General features: G+C 44.6%; 1 protein-coding gene across 1 annotated transcript in view; it reads left to right on the forward strand.

Moving 5' to 3' along the window:
- Positions 1 to 15,322, forward strand: part of smg1 (SMG1 nonsense mediated mRNA decay associated PI3K related kinase) — a 57,205-nt gene that overhangs the window by 31,012 nt on the left and 10,871 nt on the right. The window contains exons 29-50 of the mRNA XM_042391735.1: positions 252 to 500; positions 1,546 to 1,697; positions 1,986 to 2,121; positions 2,600 to 2,744; positions 2,988 to 3,126; positions 4,870 to 5,088; positions 5,236 to 5,416; positions 5,824 to 5,985; positions 6,310 to 6,527; positions 7,033 to 7,187; positions 7,439 to 7,661; positions 7,899 to 8,145; positions 9,216 to 9,445; positions 9,886 to 10,131; positions 10,339 to 10,477; positions 10,603 to 10,712; positions 11,850 to 12,068; positions 12,967 to 13,160; positions 13,329 to 13,501; positions 13,913 to 14,192; positions 14,570 to 14,842; positions 14,966 to 15,200. Coding sequence (XP_042247669.1) covers positions 252 to 500; positions 1,546 to 1,697; positions 1,986 to 2,121; positions 2,600 to 2,744; positions 2,988 to 3,126; positions 4,870 to 5,088; positions 5,236 to 5,416; positions 5,824 to 5,985; positions 6,310 to 6,527; positions 7,033 to 7,187; positions 7,439 to 7,661; positions 7,899 to 8,145; positions 9,216 to 9,445; positions 9,886 to 10,131; positions 10,339 to 10,477; positions 10,603 to 10,712; positions 11,850 to 12,068; positions 12,967 to 13,160; positions 13,329 to 13,501; positions 13,913 to 14,192; positions 14,570 to 14,842; positions 14,966 to 15,200 — 4,325 coding nt within the window. The remainder of the gene's footprint in view (positions 1 to 251; positions 501 to 1,545; positions 1,698 to 1,985; positions 2,122 to 2,599; positions 2,745 to 2,987; positions 3,127 to 4,869; positions 5,089 to 5,235; positions 5,417 to 5,823; positions 5,986 to 6,309; positions 6,528 to 7,032; positions 7,188 to 7,438; positions 7,662 to 7,898; positions 8,146 to 9,215; positions 9,446 to 9,885; positions 10,132 to 10,338; positions 10,478 to 10,602; positions 10,713 to 11,849; positions 12,069 to 12,966; positions 13,161 to 13,328; positions 13,502 to 13,912; positions 14,193 to 14,569; positions 14,843 to 14,965; positions 15,201 to 15,322) is intronic.

The following is a 15,322-nucleotide window of genomic DNA, read 5'->3' on the forward strand; positions in this document are numbered from 1 at the left end:
CTGGTTCACTCATGGAAAGCTTTTTTTCTTTTTTACTTGCGTAAAGCATCTTTGAGTACCTTGAAAAGCACTCTATAAATAAAATGTATTATTATTTAATGAAATGAATGTTGGGTTTGTATCAGCAGTATCTTACACTTTGATATGGCTGAAAATGATCAGTAAACTGCAAAATAAGGCTTATATGTAAAGCAGACTGACCCATGCCCATGGAAAAAAATCAAAACTTCCCCATCTCCATTCTCTTCCAGGTTCAGCTCCCTCCATAGATGGCCACCTAATGGAGCTTTGTCTGACTGCTGTCAAATTTTCTCGGAAAAAAGGCAACATTGCACTGGCGTCCCGCCTGCTCAGTCAATGCAGTGACGGGACACAAGAGGAGGAGCAGCAGCAGGACGAGCTGAGCCAGGCCTTCAAGCGTCTCACTGTGGAGGGCACTCTTGGAGAGAAATGGGGACCAGAGCTGCAGATAGAAAAAGCCAAAGTACTGAGAACTGCAGGTAAGTACAAGGGACCAGTCTTTCTCCTATATTCATCCTGCGCACTGCCACTGCAGGATTATGAGCACTGCTCCTAAAAGTTCACATGATTATTAATGTCAATGGGCTACCAATGATTTTGAGTCAGAATCTTCCCTCTCCTCATTCTTCAAAGGACATATATGTGAACTGTTAGAAGAGTAGGGTAGCTCCTTCAAGGAATAGGGCAGCACATTGTGTGTGTGTAGCGAGTTTGTGGTTGAGTGAGTAGAGTGAGCGGCAGAAAAGTGACGATGAATGCGAGTGGAGCAGAGGAAAAGGTTAGCAGGAAGTTGTCAGTCTTGCAATAAATGTAAAGTGTAGGCTACAGTGTGTCAGTTAGTAAATGCTGCAGCTTCTCAAGACCAAGAAAAGTCTCATCTGTTGCTTCCCCAACTGCTGGAAAAGTGAAAGGGGTTAGCCCCAAAGTTAGCAACAATGGGTTAACCTAACCTGACCAGGCTCACTTAAGGTGGACTGACCTTTAAGGTGGACCAGCTATTCTCATTTTAATGTCTCAGCCGCCCCTAAACAGAGAACAGAGAAATGTCTGGCTGCTGAGTCTTGCAGTTTTGCTCAGCCAACCCTGTCGCTGTCCCAAAGCAGTCAACCTAGGGGAAACACTGGGGGGACAATCAAAATCTGTGCACTATTTTTGTGGTAATAGAATGATGATTTAGGCATGGACAAAGCTGGCCTGTTATTCTGCTTGAACATACAGCTGTAAGAACAACAGTACTCACCACAATGTTATGCATGATTGTTGTAAAGCCTTTTATGGTAAATATGTCTTATGGGACATTACTGGGAATCAACCTGTGCGATCCAGCACACAGAACACTAACAAACAGCATTTTTGAAGTTTTGAAGAGAATACTTTCACAAAATGGCAAAAAAAAGACATGTATCCCAGTTGACACATTTGTTGGCTGGTTTCCTCCAGCTGTTCAGCTGTCAGAAACTATCCATTTCTGTAGTGTGTTGATATTGATGTCTTCAGTTTCCAATAAGCAGTGTCTATCTACAGGCCAGTCCATGACAGCCATGGAGATGCTGAGCAGGGCTGCTCTTTCCTATTGCCATGTGGGGAAGAATGAAGGCGCTGCCTGCCGCTCACTGCTGACACTCTGCAAATGGCTGTTGGCTGACTGGAAGGACATGACATCTCAACTGAAACAGGCATGCTCACCCAAGGCTTTACATTTACTTTTTACTTTGGTCTGAATTTTGACATGACATGGTATTACTAAGGTAGTGATTGGTACAAAGGCAATTTCGGACTTTGAAGCATTTGCACCTTTTTTTCTTTTTATAAAAGTTACAAAGTACTCAGGTGGCATATTTTCCTTACACAGTGCTATTCAGATGACAAGCATGTCATCTCTTTGCTTATTGTCATGTAGTACACTAAGTGTGCACTGTGTGGTGGTATTAATGTTTTAAAGGACTGTTGATGTTTTGGTCTAGGTGGTAAAGAAGTCAGGAGCAGTTAACTCATCTAATGCTGTGGGCAGCATGTCACCTCTGAGTCGGAACATTGCTGCTCTGCTGGAGCTTCCCCTGGAGGACCAGGGCATTCCCCACATCATCGCTGAGACCTCAGGTAACAACATTCATTCAAGAAAGTATCTGTTAACAAGTCTTCATACCTCCAGATGTGTGTAGATGTGTCCATATGCATCCATGAATATCTAAACTACCAGTGTAATGAGAGGCAGGTCTTTTGTTTATCAATTGGAATAGTAGTTTTTCATTCCTACTCAAGCGGTAGAATTCATTTCTAGCTACAATTCATTCTGAATAGTCATGTCAAGGTTTTATGACACACAACAAATGAACAATTGAACACTACTATAGGAGGAGGCTGGGGAGGTGGATGGGGTTAAATTCTGAAACAGGCAGCGGTGTGGCAGCAAGGGGAGAACTGTGTTTTTTGAATGCAGACTGAAGAGAGCCAAATGTTTATGTAGTTGGCCTATTGCGAGAGATAAGTCGTGGACATCATGACTGGAGGATATATCGAACATGCAACTATAAAATGACTGAATGAAAGAATAATCTTGATGGTCTTCTATTTGCAGTAAGCGTGGGCGTTGGGGAGCCAGACTTTGTGTTGGGCCAACTCTACCAGCTCTCCACCAGCCTGGCTCCTGAGGTGGCCAAGTCCTGGGCAGCCCTGGCCAGCTGGGCTTATCGCTGGGGCAGGAAGGTGGTGGATAACGCCAGGTTAGTGGACCCAGTGGAATACATGAATAGTTACCAGTTTAGAGTTTCACATTTATGATGAATCCTACTATTATAAAGTTGATAATGTTCTTTTGTTGGCAGAGAAGTGTTGATTTAACTTCATAATTACCTTTTAAAGCTGTAGTTGTGGTGTTGAACTGGACTGAATTATATTGTTTTGTACTTCCAGGGCATCAGCATATAGTAGGAGTATGCCTTCTAAAAATCTTTTTTCCTCTCCAGCCAAGGGGAGGGATTGCCTCTTCTTCCTCGGGAAAAGAAGGAGATTGAGGAGCTGCTGCCAGCAACAACCAATGAAGAAGACAAGGACACCATCTTCAGCATTCTGGGACAGGCCATGTGCCGACCCACTGGCATACAGGTAGAGTCTGCCTCTCTTTTAGCCGACACATCCTCACTTGACAGATGCCTGTATACGATGCATCTCAGACGAGTCTTCGTCTTTCAGTGTGTTTTTGGTGCATTTTAACATTTGAGTCCACTCAGATCTCACATCAGTGTTCTTCAGTCACGTGAGACTTTTTTTTATATTCCATAGCACAAATTACCCCTTTCAACAGGAGGAACTTTTTCAAGAACCTTTTAGGAATGAAGGAACTGTACTTTTGGGTCAGTTGGAGGAACTTAGTTCTGATTTTGGTGTCTTTGCCATAGTTTCCAGGAACTGAAGTTTGCAGTACTGGATGTCAGCCTCACCAGTACCAAAACTTGTGTTCAGCATTAGGGCTGCTCAGTTAATCACATTTTATTTTCAATTACGGTTTTGGCTTCCAATGATTATGAAAACAAGATAATCGAGATAAAACAATTATCGTGCTGCATTCCGTTTCAAAATGATGCTCTGGTTTTGTCTTGCTATAAATCCTGTGCATGGTGTGTTGGAGCAGCTGGACAGCACAGTGAGAGACAGACAGGCAGAGTGGAGCTCTTCCTCACACCACAAATGTGTCTGAATTTAACAAGCGCTTAAATGTTCAGTGGTGGAAACTGGCTTATTTAGACATCTACAGGCTACTTTTTTTAGTTTCAGTCAGACTTTGGATGCTTTTATTTTAGATATGAGGACGCTTCACTCCGTGTAATGATCTCTCCTTTCATCCAGCTGCTCAGCATCATGCTTTCTCTGTCTGCTTACTTGTAAAAAGCTCATCAGAAACCTGGTTACACATATACATGGCAGAGAAATCAGTGTTCTGCAGGGAGCTTGATTAGCAGCCAGCATTTCTCTGTTTAGCATCGTCAGGCTAGGCTAACTGATTGTTGCTAACTTCAGAGCTAACCCCAAGCTGCAGCATTTATTAACTGACACACTGTAGTCTGTACTGTAAAAAAGACGAGAGAGAGAGAGAGAGAGAGAGCAGCAGTGGTCGAGCGAGCTAGAGAGTGAATGAAGGGAGGGAGCGCTGGTAGTGAGAATGCTGGTGAATCAGATAAAAAAAACGTCATTTTCTGATTGTTTCACAGCGGTTACGTTCCAGAGCACAAACAAACATGCCCACACCCCCGCACACCTCCACTCAATCCTGTGGCTGAACGCTGCACTGCCTGATTTGGTCTGAATACGGCCTTACTGCTCACATTCACTGTCACCTTTCTAACACTCGCTCTCTCGCTTAACCACTCACTCGCTCACGTACTGCCCTACTCCTTAAAAGGAGCCATGCTACCTGCAGTCTCCTAGGCAACGACACAGACGTTGACTCGCGTTTCGAAACAGCGCTGCTCATAGGCTCCCATACACTATTGATTTCTGAATGAATGGATATTTGGTGTTATTTTTGGCATTTAAAAAACTGTTTTTTGGCCTGGCCGGGTTCTTGTTGTACTATTACAGGCGAAACACTGCATCGTTGTTGCTGCCTATCTTTGCCAGGATAGTCTTGTCTTGTTTTCATGGTTAAATAAAGGTTAAATACAATGGTTACTGTTCTGAGGCAGACTCTCAAATGTTGCAAGTAGGAAAACTTTTCTACTTTTAGAAAACAAGTAGAAAACGGGCCTCAGTGGGTATGGTCCTTGGCTTTCCCAGAAGGCTAAATATGAAGTGTAATGTTATATAAAATACATATATAAAATAAAAGTTTTGTACCTTCTGTTGTGCCAGGATGAGGACATGGCTCTACAGCAGGAAGACGATGAGGACGACATGGTGGACGTGATCTGGCGGCAGCTCACTGCCTCATGCCCCTGGCTGGGGGAGGCGGGCCAGCCCGTCACAGATGGTCTGATCCGTGTTTGGAGACGTGTGGTGGACCGCATCTTCGGCCTCTACCGGATCTCCTGCCAGGCCTATTTCACCTTCCTCAAGCTCAATGCTGGACAGGTGAGACTTGGAGGCAGCAATGTTGTGCAGGGTTGACAGGGGCTGATGACGTGTGAAGAAGTATGTTACTGCTGAACAACCACGCCTGGGAGTTAGGGCAGCCTTCTGTTCAGTCCTTTTATCCCAAGTGTCTGCTGTGTGTTTTAGGTCCCGATAGATGAGGATGACCCAAAACTCCTGCTGTCCTATCACAACAGCAAACAGAGCAATGACGATGTGATCGTCATGGCAACCCTGCGTCTCCTCCGTCTGCTGGTGAAGCATGCCGGTGAACTGAGGGAGGGGCTTGAGCTGGGCTTAGCCTCCACCCCGACAGCACCCTGGAGGGGTATGTCATGTGTCATATGCAAAATGAGCATCCACAAAGGAATTTTTGACATGCAAACAGAGTCCCTACAGTTTGTTTTATTCTTAGTGATTTTTTTTTCTGGTCCTGTGTGACCAGCAATACAGGGATATGTTTAGATTCAGAGTTTTCATTTGAACTTGCTCAGTCATGTATGCAATGGGTCTTTTTTTGGGTGTTACCTATGGTGATGTATTTAATAATCTAGATGAAATTGATGTTAACTTTTGCTTTGATTGAATGGAGTGCTGGTCAGACAGGTACATGCCAGCAGGGTCACTATATGAGAAATCTCTCTCTGATGTTTTTCACTCTTTTTTTCAACTTTCTGATGTCTTTTTGAACAAAACCTAACTCTTTTACTTAACGATCATCTCTGCTCTCCTCAGGTATCATCCCCCAGCTCTTTTCCCGTCTCAACCATCCAGAGGCATACATCCGACAGAGCATATGCAGCCTGCTTTGTCGAGTGGCCCAGGACTCCCCACATCTCATCCTCTACCCCGCCATTGTGGGCTCACTCTCCTTGGGAGGGGAGGCTCAGAATGCAGGTATTCTTTTCTTCTGTTGACCTGGCTATCTGCAGCTCTTTTAAGAGTCTTAGCCACGTCTCATCTCATGTCTACTTCATTTCTCATTCATTTGATTAGAAGTAATTTATTCTCATTATCTTCACTGCGACTAGACACTCAGAAATGATGGTGATTAGTTTAGCTACTATTAACAGTATAACAGATGTCAAAACTCAATTAGATTTTATTGTAAGGAAGTAAAAAATATCAGCTTATTGGCCTTAATGAATAGAAATGATTGCTAACACTAGTAAAAATATAAATATTGTGGATCTGTTAATTGATGATGAAATGTGTTGACAGGGAACAAACTTCCGTCAGCTCTGCCCACCTTCTTGGGCAGCATGCAGGGAGATGGTCTGGGTGGTGAAGATGAGGACGAGCAGCCGGACAGCAGCGGACAAGGAGGAGCTCCAGAGGAGCTGGCAACCTGCTCCAGTCAAGACCAAGCCATGATGCAGGACTGTTACAGCAAGATTGTGGAGAAGCTGTCTTTAGCTAATCCTACCATGGTGCTTCAGGTAGGAGGCTGCACACAGACTTCTATGCTATTTCATGGTCCATTTGTACTAGTCTCCTGCAGGCTTTGGCAAACAGCCTGTCAGAAGCCGTATCTGTCAAAAATGTCACATAATACCAGACAGAGCAAAATACCAGCACTACATTTTTTTGTTAATGTTTATTAGGATATTATCTGCAGCTGAAAAAGACCCATATTACAGGACGGTTCCCAAATATAACTAAGAATCAAGCTTAAACTTCCCCAAAGAAATGAAAGATCAAGGTCTTGCAGTGGAAATGCTACCCAAAAATGTGTCTTTACTAGCCGGCCACATAAATGTGTAAGTTGTCTGGAAATGCTAAAACTTACAGAGTGAGGAAGATGTCAATCGAGCACTATGTGTACACACCCACACAGTCCTGGGAAGAGGTCTAATCAGGATGAATATGTACACCTCTGTGTAAGTCAGATAGATGCTGTATTCTTAAGAAGCTCTGCTAATCAATCCTGTGTGCTGACCACAGGTCCAGCAGCTGGTGGGTGAGCTACGCAGGGTGACGTTACTGTGGGATGAACTGTGGCTGGGCGTGTTACAGCAGCAACACATGCACGTGCTGCGTAGGATACAACAGCTGGAGGACGAGGTCAAGAGGGTGCAGAACAACAATACACTGCGCAGGTGAGAATGGCCTACTCTTTCCCAACAGCTTCGTTTAACCTAGAAGTCTTCTGTTCTGATAAATACATTAACAGGACCTGGATAAAAGCTAACAAGCTAAATCATCAATAGTTTCTGTTCTTTTCAGCCTCTCAGTGCATTTTGATTTCATCTCCATTTTGACTCTGTTTGCATCTTTAAACCACAGGTGTTGAACAGCAAATCAACCCTGTAAGTAGTTCTCAGTCATTACGCTCTCTGTTGTGCTGCAGGGAAGAAAAGATCGCCATAATGCGTGAGAAGCACTCCGCTCTGATGCGTCCCGTTGTTTTCGCCTTGGATCACGTCTGCAGCATCACAGCTGCTCCAGCAGAGACACCACACGAGACCTGGTTCCAGCAGACCTACGGTGATGCCATCAACTCTGCCCTGGAGCGACTGAGAAATCCCCACAACCCTGCCAACCCTGCCAGCAGCTGGCTTCCCTTCAAACAGGTGTGTTTGTATGCACCAAGGATTCACGGTGCTTTTCAGAACACCGAGTCAAACGGTGTTCGATCACAGACAGTAACCATCATATCATCACAGCAGTTACTCAGAGACTCATTTGCATGGATGCAGGCTTATTAATAGTTGTGTACGTGTATAATTTCTATACCTCATTAAAACAATGGTTATAAATTGTACATAATGAAAAGTTTGACCCAAATTGTGTGTGTGTGTGTTGGTCAGATCATGATAAGCCTGCAGCAGCGTGCTCAGAAGCGAGCCAGCTATCTGCTTCATTTGGATGAGATCAGTCCTCGTCTGGCATCGATGTCTACAACAGAGATGGCCCTGCCAGGCGAGGTGTCGGCATCAGACACCGTCACCATACAGAACGTAGGCAACTCAATCACCATCCTGCCCACCAAGACCAAGCCAAAGAAGCTCTTCTTCCTAGGCTCAGATGGACACAACTACCCTTACCTTTTTAAAGGTACACATTAACACCCCGTATCTACTTCAGCAATGTGCATAGGCTCTGAAGCTAGGCATAGCTAACGTGCACCTCCTCAAAAAGCCATGGAGATGCAACATGAGGACAACAAAAAAAAAACAGTTTGGGCTGGCCTGCCTGTGTTTTCTGCTACTGGTAGAGATTGTTCAGAGTTAAGACAACATGAAACAGGTTGAAAAAAATGCTCAATTATGTTCTCCTTTTCAGTTACACACATCTAGCAAAGGCATTTTCACTCCAAATCATCTTCTTGCCCTGATTAAAGTTCTCTATTACAGTGAATGGAACAATAAATATGTATGTATGGGGTTCACACAGAATAGTGGAGTGGGCCTTCTCACTGTTGCTCATATCACAAATGAGAGGATGTAAACAGTTACTGTGGGGACTATAATTGAAGCTGGAGGGGGAGGATTTTTGTCATAAATACAGTCCCCGAACCACCATCCCCCTGAAAAACATCCTGAGGGAAACACTGCACTCTGTTGTAAGACTGTGTCTAGCAGAAACACTGTGTGAATGAATGAGAGAGAATAATGGCTGAAACTACAGTATGAAAATAAGTACGTAATAGTTTGTTTTCCTTTTTAAAGAAAAAAAAAGCATGTTTTCTAAATCTCCTCTATTGATATCTACAGAGCCTGGGAGGTGTCACAGAGAAAAGAAAACTAAATCATGCACGATGCATGTATGATTTCATAATTCAGTATGGTTTTAGTTTTTCTTGTCTCCGTAGGTATCTGTCCATGCATACAATTTTGGTTTTATTTGTTCAGGTTTTGAAATATTTTGAGATATTAAAATTCTGCCTCCACCCTCATTCAACGGAGGTCAATTGAATTTAGTTTGTGGTTTTTTTTAGACATTGAAAATTCAACATCATCGCTTCTTTCCAAAAAGTGTTCCTGTTACTCTGGGTAATCCACAGACCTGACTGTCAACAGTTTTCACAGGAAGCATAGAGTGGTTTCAATAAAAAGTAATACTGACACTAAATCACATGAGTGTCAGTAATACTGAAGTAGTGATTAACATCTTGTCTCTCTCAGGTCTGGAGGATTTGCACTTGGATGAGCGCATCATGCAGTTCTTGTCAATTGTCAACACCATGTTCACTAAGATCAACCAGCAGGAGCAGCCACACTTCCACGCCCGCCACTACTCCGTCACCCCCCTGGGAACCCGGTCAGGGCTCATCCAGTGGGTGGACGGAGCCACGCCCCTCTTTGGCCTCTATAAGCGCTGGCAGCAGCGGGAGGCTGTGCTGCAGGCTCAAAAGGTAACATTTTCTTCTGTTCTATCCTACACTGTAAATGAGTTAGCAGACATACACTGGATCATGTGATCAGCAAGAATTTGTCCCATCAAAACAGCACCAGGCCATTTTCTGACCAATCAATCAATCAATAGGCCGTATGCATGCTCAACTTACTTTTTTCTGTGAGGTTTGATCATACAAGTGTTCCAAGTGGGATTCTACAAACTGTCTTAACTGCCCAAACTTGTTGTAAGTCACGACTGTCAGTCTGATGAATGTCACCTGTTCATGAGGAGGTGCTTGTTAGTGAGATGTGATCATTAGCATAATCAATGCCCCTAAAATGTCCATATAAGGCTCCTTGTTCCTCTCCGTTTGTGGGAGAGTTTCATTCACAAAAAGTTCCCAAAGAGTAATTGTTTTTCCTCAGAGCTAAATTGACACATTTCTGTCCTCACCAGGCCCAAGACTCATTCCAGCAGCAGCCAGTGCCTCCAGTACCCCGCCCCAGTGAACTCTACTACAGCCGCATCGGGCCTGCTCTGAAGGCAGTGGGGCTCAGCCTAGACATGACGAGACGAGACTGGCCTCTCGGAGTCATGAAGGAGGTGCTGAAAGAGTTAATGGAGGCTACCCCCTCCAACCTGCTGGCCAAGGAGCTGTGGTGTTCCTGCACCACACCCAGCGAGTGGTGGAGGGTGACTCAGGTAACCATGGTTATTACCATTTTTAAAATGACATTTGTCACGAAAACATTTTTTTTTTTTAACTGTTTTTCAAACCATGTGACTGGTGTTCTCTCTAACCTTTATCCTGTTGTTGTTGTTGTAGTTTTCTAACAGTGGCACCACGTTTTTTTTTTTCACCATTATCAACGTTCTGTTTGGTTCATATTCCTTTCTGTTACTCTGCAGTCCTACGCCAGATCCACTGCTGTCATGTCGATGGTGGGATACATCATTGGCCTTGGCGACCGTCATCTTGACAATGTTCTGATTGACATGACCACTGGAGAGGTGGTGCACATTGACTACAATGTATGCTTTGAAAAAGGTAAAGCTGTGGAGCCAAATCACTTAATTTCTTAATTTGCCACAGTCAGTGTGAGTGACAGTTTCAAGCTGTTTGCACGACAGTGTGGAATCAGTTTAACCAGAACGTTTCATTTCTTTCTGTAGGAAAGAGCCTGCGAGTGCCAGAGAAGGTACCGTTCAGGATGACCCACAACATCGAGACCGCTCTGGGAGTCACTGGGGTGGAGGGCATCTTCAGGCTGTCCTGTGAACAGGTTACTGTCATGTCACACACTGCTGGGTCCATCTCACTCTACTGGACCCCATGTCATTCACGCTGAACATTCCCATATATGTTTCAAGGGTAACTCCGTTGATGTTGCGCATCAAAGTGTGTTTCCAGGTGTTGGGGAGTATTATTGCAGGGCTCTACAGTGCAAGAGAAAATTAGTGTGCGTGTGAGTGATTCACTCGTGTGCCATAGAAAATGAATGGAGGCAAACTTAATATGACGGCACCTTCAATGGGTCTTCACCCTGTCCCTCAGTGACAAGCGAATAGGGATGATGTGATGGGACACAGTAAATGGAAGATGCGTATTCGATTGCAATGGCTCAAATTGGCGCAACAATGTTGAAAAGTTGAAAATGTTTCAGCTTTAGTGAAAAATTTGCACTTATCCTAGGGCTTTATGAAACTGCTTTGTAAACGGACAGAGTTGAGAGGGAACAAGAGAGAGACTGGAGAGAAATAACAGAACTGCAGTTTCTGATGAGTTCTGAGTTCAGTCAGAGGCTGAGCTGAACACAAATACTCACACAGAGGGTTTGTGCTAGCTTAAAGCTAACGTCTTTATATATAACCAAACATCCTGATGGCAGATCATCTCAGCTACCTGTCACTAATTAACATTAATTCTGTGTTTGTGTGCTCTCCACAATACAAGCCAAAGATTATTTGTTAGGAAAGACACTTCACTCTGATAACACTGAGTGAAGCAGCGCTCCACTGTCTTCTCTAGTAAAACAATCACCTGATCATGCCACAATTTCAGGAGGAACACTCTCTAGTTTAACTGTCATTCCTTTCAGATTAATAATTTAAAGTTATCCGCTTCATAGTTTAAATCAGGACTTCCAGTATTTGGAGAAATTTGCTTGAGAAAAATTAAGAGAACGTTATCACAGTTTGAAGCCAATAATGCTAAAATTCTTCACTTATGGATTGGTCTATTATTATTATTATTATTATTAGGGGGTCTGATGACTGGATTGTAAAACCATTTGTACACCTAAACTTTAAGCCACTAGTGTGCAGAACCCAGTCTTTATCTCCAATAAAAATGTTTACTGTGTCTTGTGGATAGTTGCTATGCTGATGAATAAACGCTGACGTCAAATGTGTCATTTCAGGTGGTTCAGATGATGCGTCGCGGCAGAGAAACCCTACTGACCCTGCTGGAGGCCTTCGTCTATGATCCCCTGGTAGACTGGACTGCTGGGGGGGAGGTGGGCTTTGCCGGTGCAGTGTATGGAGGAGGAGGCCAACAGGCTGACAGCAAGCAGAGCAAGAGGGAGATGGAGAGAGACATCACACGCTCTCTCTTCTCCTCCAGGGTGGCTGAGATTAAGGTGAGGTCAAGACAGAAGTAGACTGCTACATGTGGGCACATGTCAGTCTGTGAAAGGAAGGATGTGTGATGATATCGTTCAAAGGAAGAGCTGACGAAGTTCTTATTTTGAAGACGTTTATTAGACGATGGCCATCGGGTCCATTCCATGTACAAAGATGGTCTGGGCAACGTACCACTGTCGGTGCATAGCTTATATGGGGTTACACATCTGTATCTTATCACATGAATAACATAGGTTTTCCATGGGCACTTGGTCAGTTTGGAGCCATCCATCAAGTAATTGACAGCTAGCTCACAACATATTATGTGTCACAACATACCCACATCTGGAACAGTTCCAAACTTGACCATGGATCCATTGTTTGTATTTCTAAGGTCCCCCCTAAGGGCCATACCATATTACCTAAGGTGACATGCAGACTCTGAAATGTTTATGTCACATGTCCAACACCCAAAATCAGTGAAGTACATAGGGTCAGATAAAAATCATACTAACAGTCTGTTAGTAAAAAAAGACTATCAGCCAGTGTTGTTCAGCTCTGCTGTGATGGACGTTCCATGCTGAGGTTTTCAACATCTAATCTTGTTGTGAACATGTTTCAGAGACTTAGTTTCCTTTAATGGTCTAAATGATAATCAGAGGTTTCAGTTTGATTAAAATCAGGAGACTACAACGGATGCCCCCTTTTTATTTAAACAGCATTAGTGGAGGAAAGAAGACAGCAGGGAGGTAGACTGCTGGGTCCAGGTTAGGGAAGCTTATGATTAAAGCCTGGCAAATGAAACTTTCAACTACTTTAACATCAGGAAACCCAAGATGCATTAAGTGCTGCACACAGATGATCCAGAAACTAGGCATTTGAGGATTCTGAATGTGATGTGGACTGTGTGTACAGGTGAACTGGTTTAAGAATCGTGAAGAAATGCTGGCAGTGCTGCCACAAGTGGAAGAGGCCATGGAGGAGTACCTGGTCCTGCAGGATCTGCTTTGCCAGGGGGAGAAGCTACAAGCCAAGCTGCAGGAGGAGATGGCCTTCCTGGAGGGGGCAGAGAACCACCCGGACCACCTCATCCTCACCCTGGAACAAAGGTCAGAGACAGCACAATGCCCATGAGTCACCATGAAATAGAAACTATGAATATATTATCATATTAATGTCACTGCGCTACACAAGTGTATTTTAATGTCACTTGAGATAGTCACTAATCCAGCAGAAGTGGACAAATATTCTGAAAGCTTATTCTTCCCTTTTCACAGGTACTCTGAACATACCCAGCTGCAGTCGCGGCAGCGGACTGTGCAGGAGGCTATTCAGAGCAAGCTGGCCGACCTGGACCAGTGGATCTCCCAGTACCAGGCAGCATTCTCCAACTTGGAGGCCACCCAGCTGGCCAGTCTACTGCAGGACATCAGCAGCCCCATAGATCTTGGTTAGTCCCACTGAAAATTACACAGGCAGGATGAATGAATGAAATGGTTAAAAATCAAAAATAGGGTTTTATGAAAAATACTGTCCCCAATTCATAAGCAAAGTTTCTAGATATGATGTATTTAATATGCTTTTTACCATGGAGTCTTTATTCTGGTTATTTAGGTTAGGTTAAAGATACATTTTAGTCCTGTTTTCTGCCAGAAAAACAATCAAGCATATTCCCTCCAAGATCAAGCTGCCAGCATGTAGTGTAGAGTGTGATGGAAAGGCAGCTAATTTTTCAGTTTTTCTGAGTTAATGCCTATAAATTAGTGTGGTAGTGATATATTGTTAAAATGCCACATGGAGCATTTATTTTAGTTTCCTTGGACTGTGTTATATGTTGTTCTTTGTTTTCCACCCTGTCCAGGTCCTCCCAGTTATGTGCCAGCTACAGCCTTCCTACAGAACGCGGGCCAGGCCCACCTGATCAGCCAGTGCGAGAGCCTAGAGGCAGAGGTGAGCTCCCTACTGCAGCAGCGCCGTGGGGCCCTTCGTGGTTGCCTGGAGCAGTTGCACAGCTATGCCACAGTGGCTTTGCTGTACCCACGGGCCACCCTGCTGCGCCATCGGGCACACCAGTGGAAGGCCTGGTTGGAGGAACTGCTGAGAGACATGACAGTGGAGCACTGCCAGCACATCTACAGACAGTAAGGAATGCTTTACTTTCTTTGTATTGTACATATAATCACTCATTAAACCATTGCCATGAAGAATTTCTGATTGGCCAGACGGTGTGCTTTATTTTTAGATGATCGATAGTGTTCTCCATAGCCTGTCATGGGTGAAAGGCTATTGTCTGTAGCTGTTACTAAGATCACAGATATTTATGTTATATAAGGTTACAGATATTCCTCCTCGGCATTGTTAAAAGGTCGCTTCATCCTAATTATGCAGGATAATCCACGGACCAGTTATCATATGTGGGTTAACATTTCTATCAAGGTTGCCATGTTTGTTACGTTGTTACACTATCCTGTAACTTTTTATGGCCACAGTTGAGCTTTGTTTCCCCCTCCCTCCACAGATATGAGGTGCTGTTTGCCCCCCAGCCTCCTGCAGCCTCCTGCCAGTTCCTGTCCAGTGTGGAGTTGACTTTGCAGCACCAAGTGGCTGACACCAATGAACGTGTGATGCACCAAGCAGAGCGACTGAAGGCTGAGGGCACAACTGCAGCAGCCTGTGAGGAGCAGTTGCAGGAAATTGAACACTGCATTGCAGTGTTCTTGCGGGAGAACGGAGAGCCAGGCTCCCTCAGCCTAGCTGGAATCATCACCTCTGCCCTCTGCTCACTCTGCAGGTACAACACAGATCTTTGTCCATTCAGACTGATAGAAATAGAGATAGTAATAAGATATCCATACGTATCTACATTGTCGCATGTGAACATAACGAAGTCACTGGTTGTGTTTTTTGTGTCCAGGCGGAACCTGGTGATGGAGGGGGCGGCGGCCAGTGCTGGAGAGCAGCTGGTAGACCTGACGTCTCGGGATGGGGCGTGGTTCCTGGAGGAGCTTTGCAGTATGATTGGAAACGTCAGTTCCCTGACAACGCTGCTACAACGCTGCCCACTCCTGTCCCATGATCTGGAGCTGCCAGCACCCTCAGCTACCACCCAGGCTGTGTACCTGGCCAACGCTGTGTACACCTGCTTGCAGGTAGGTGCGCCCCCAAGACGCAGTAATGGCGGGACCCCACTGGGCGCCACATTCCAGCTCCAATGTGGCCACCGCAGCTGATCACGGCCACTCTAGTCAATGCTTGTGATCCTACCGGGCGC

This window comes from Thunnus maccoyii, chromosome 18, assembly GCF_910596095.1.
Source record: "Thunnus maccoyii chromosome 18, fThuMac1.1, whole genome shotgun sequence".
NCBI lineage: Eukaryota > Metazoa > Chordata > Actinopteri > Scombriformes > Scombridae > Thunnus > Thunnus maccoyii.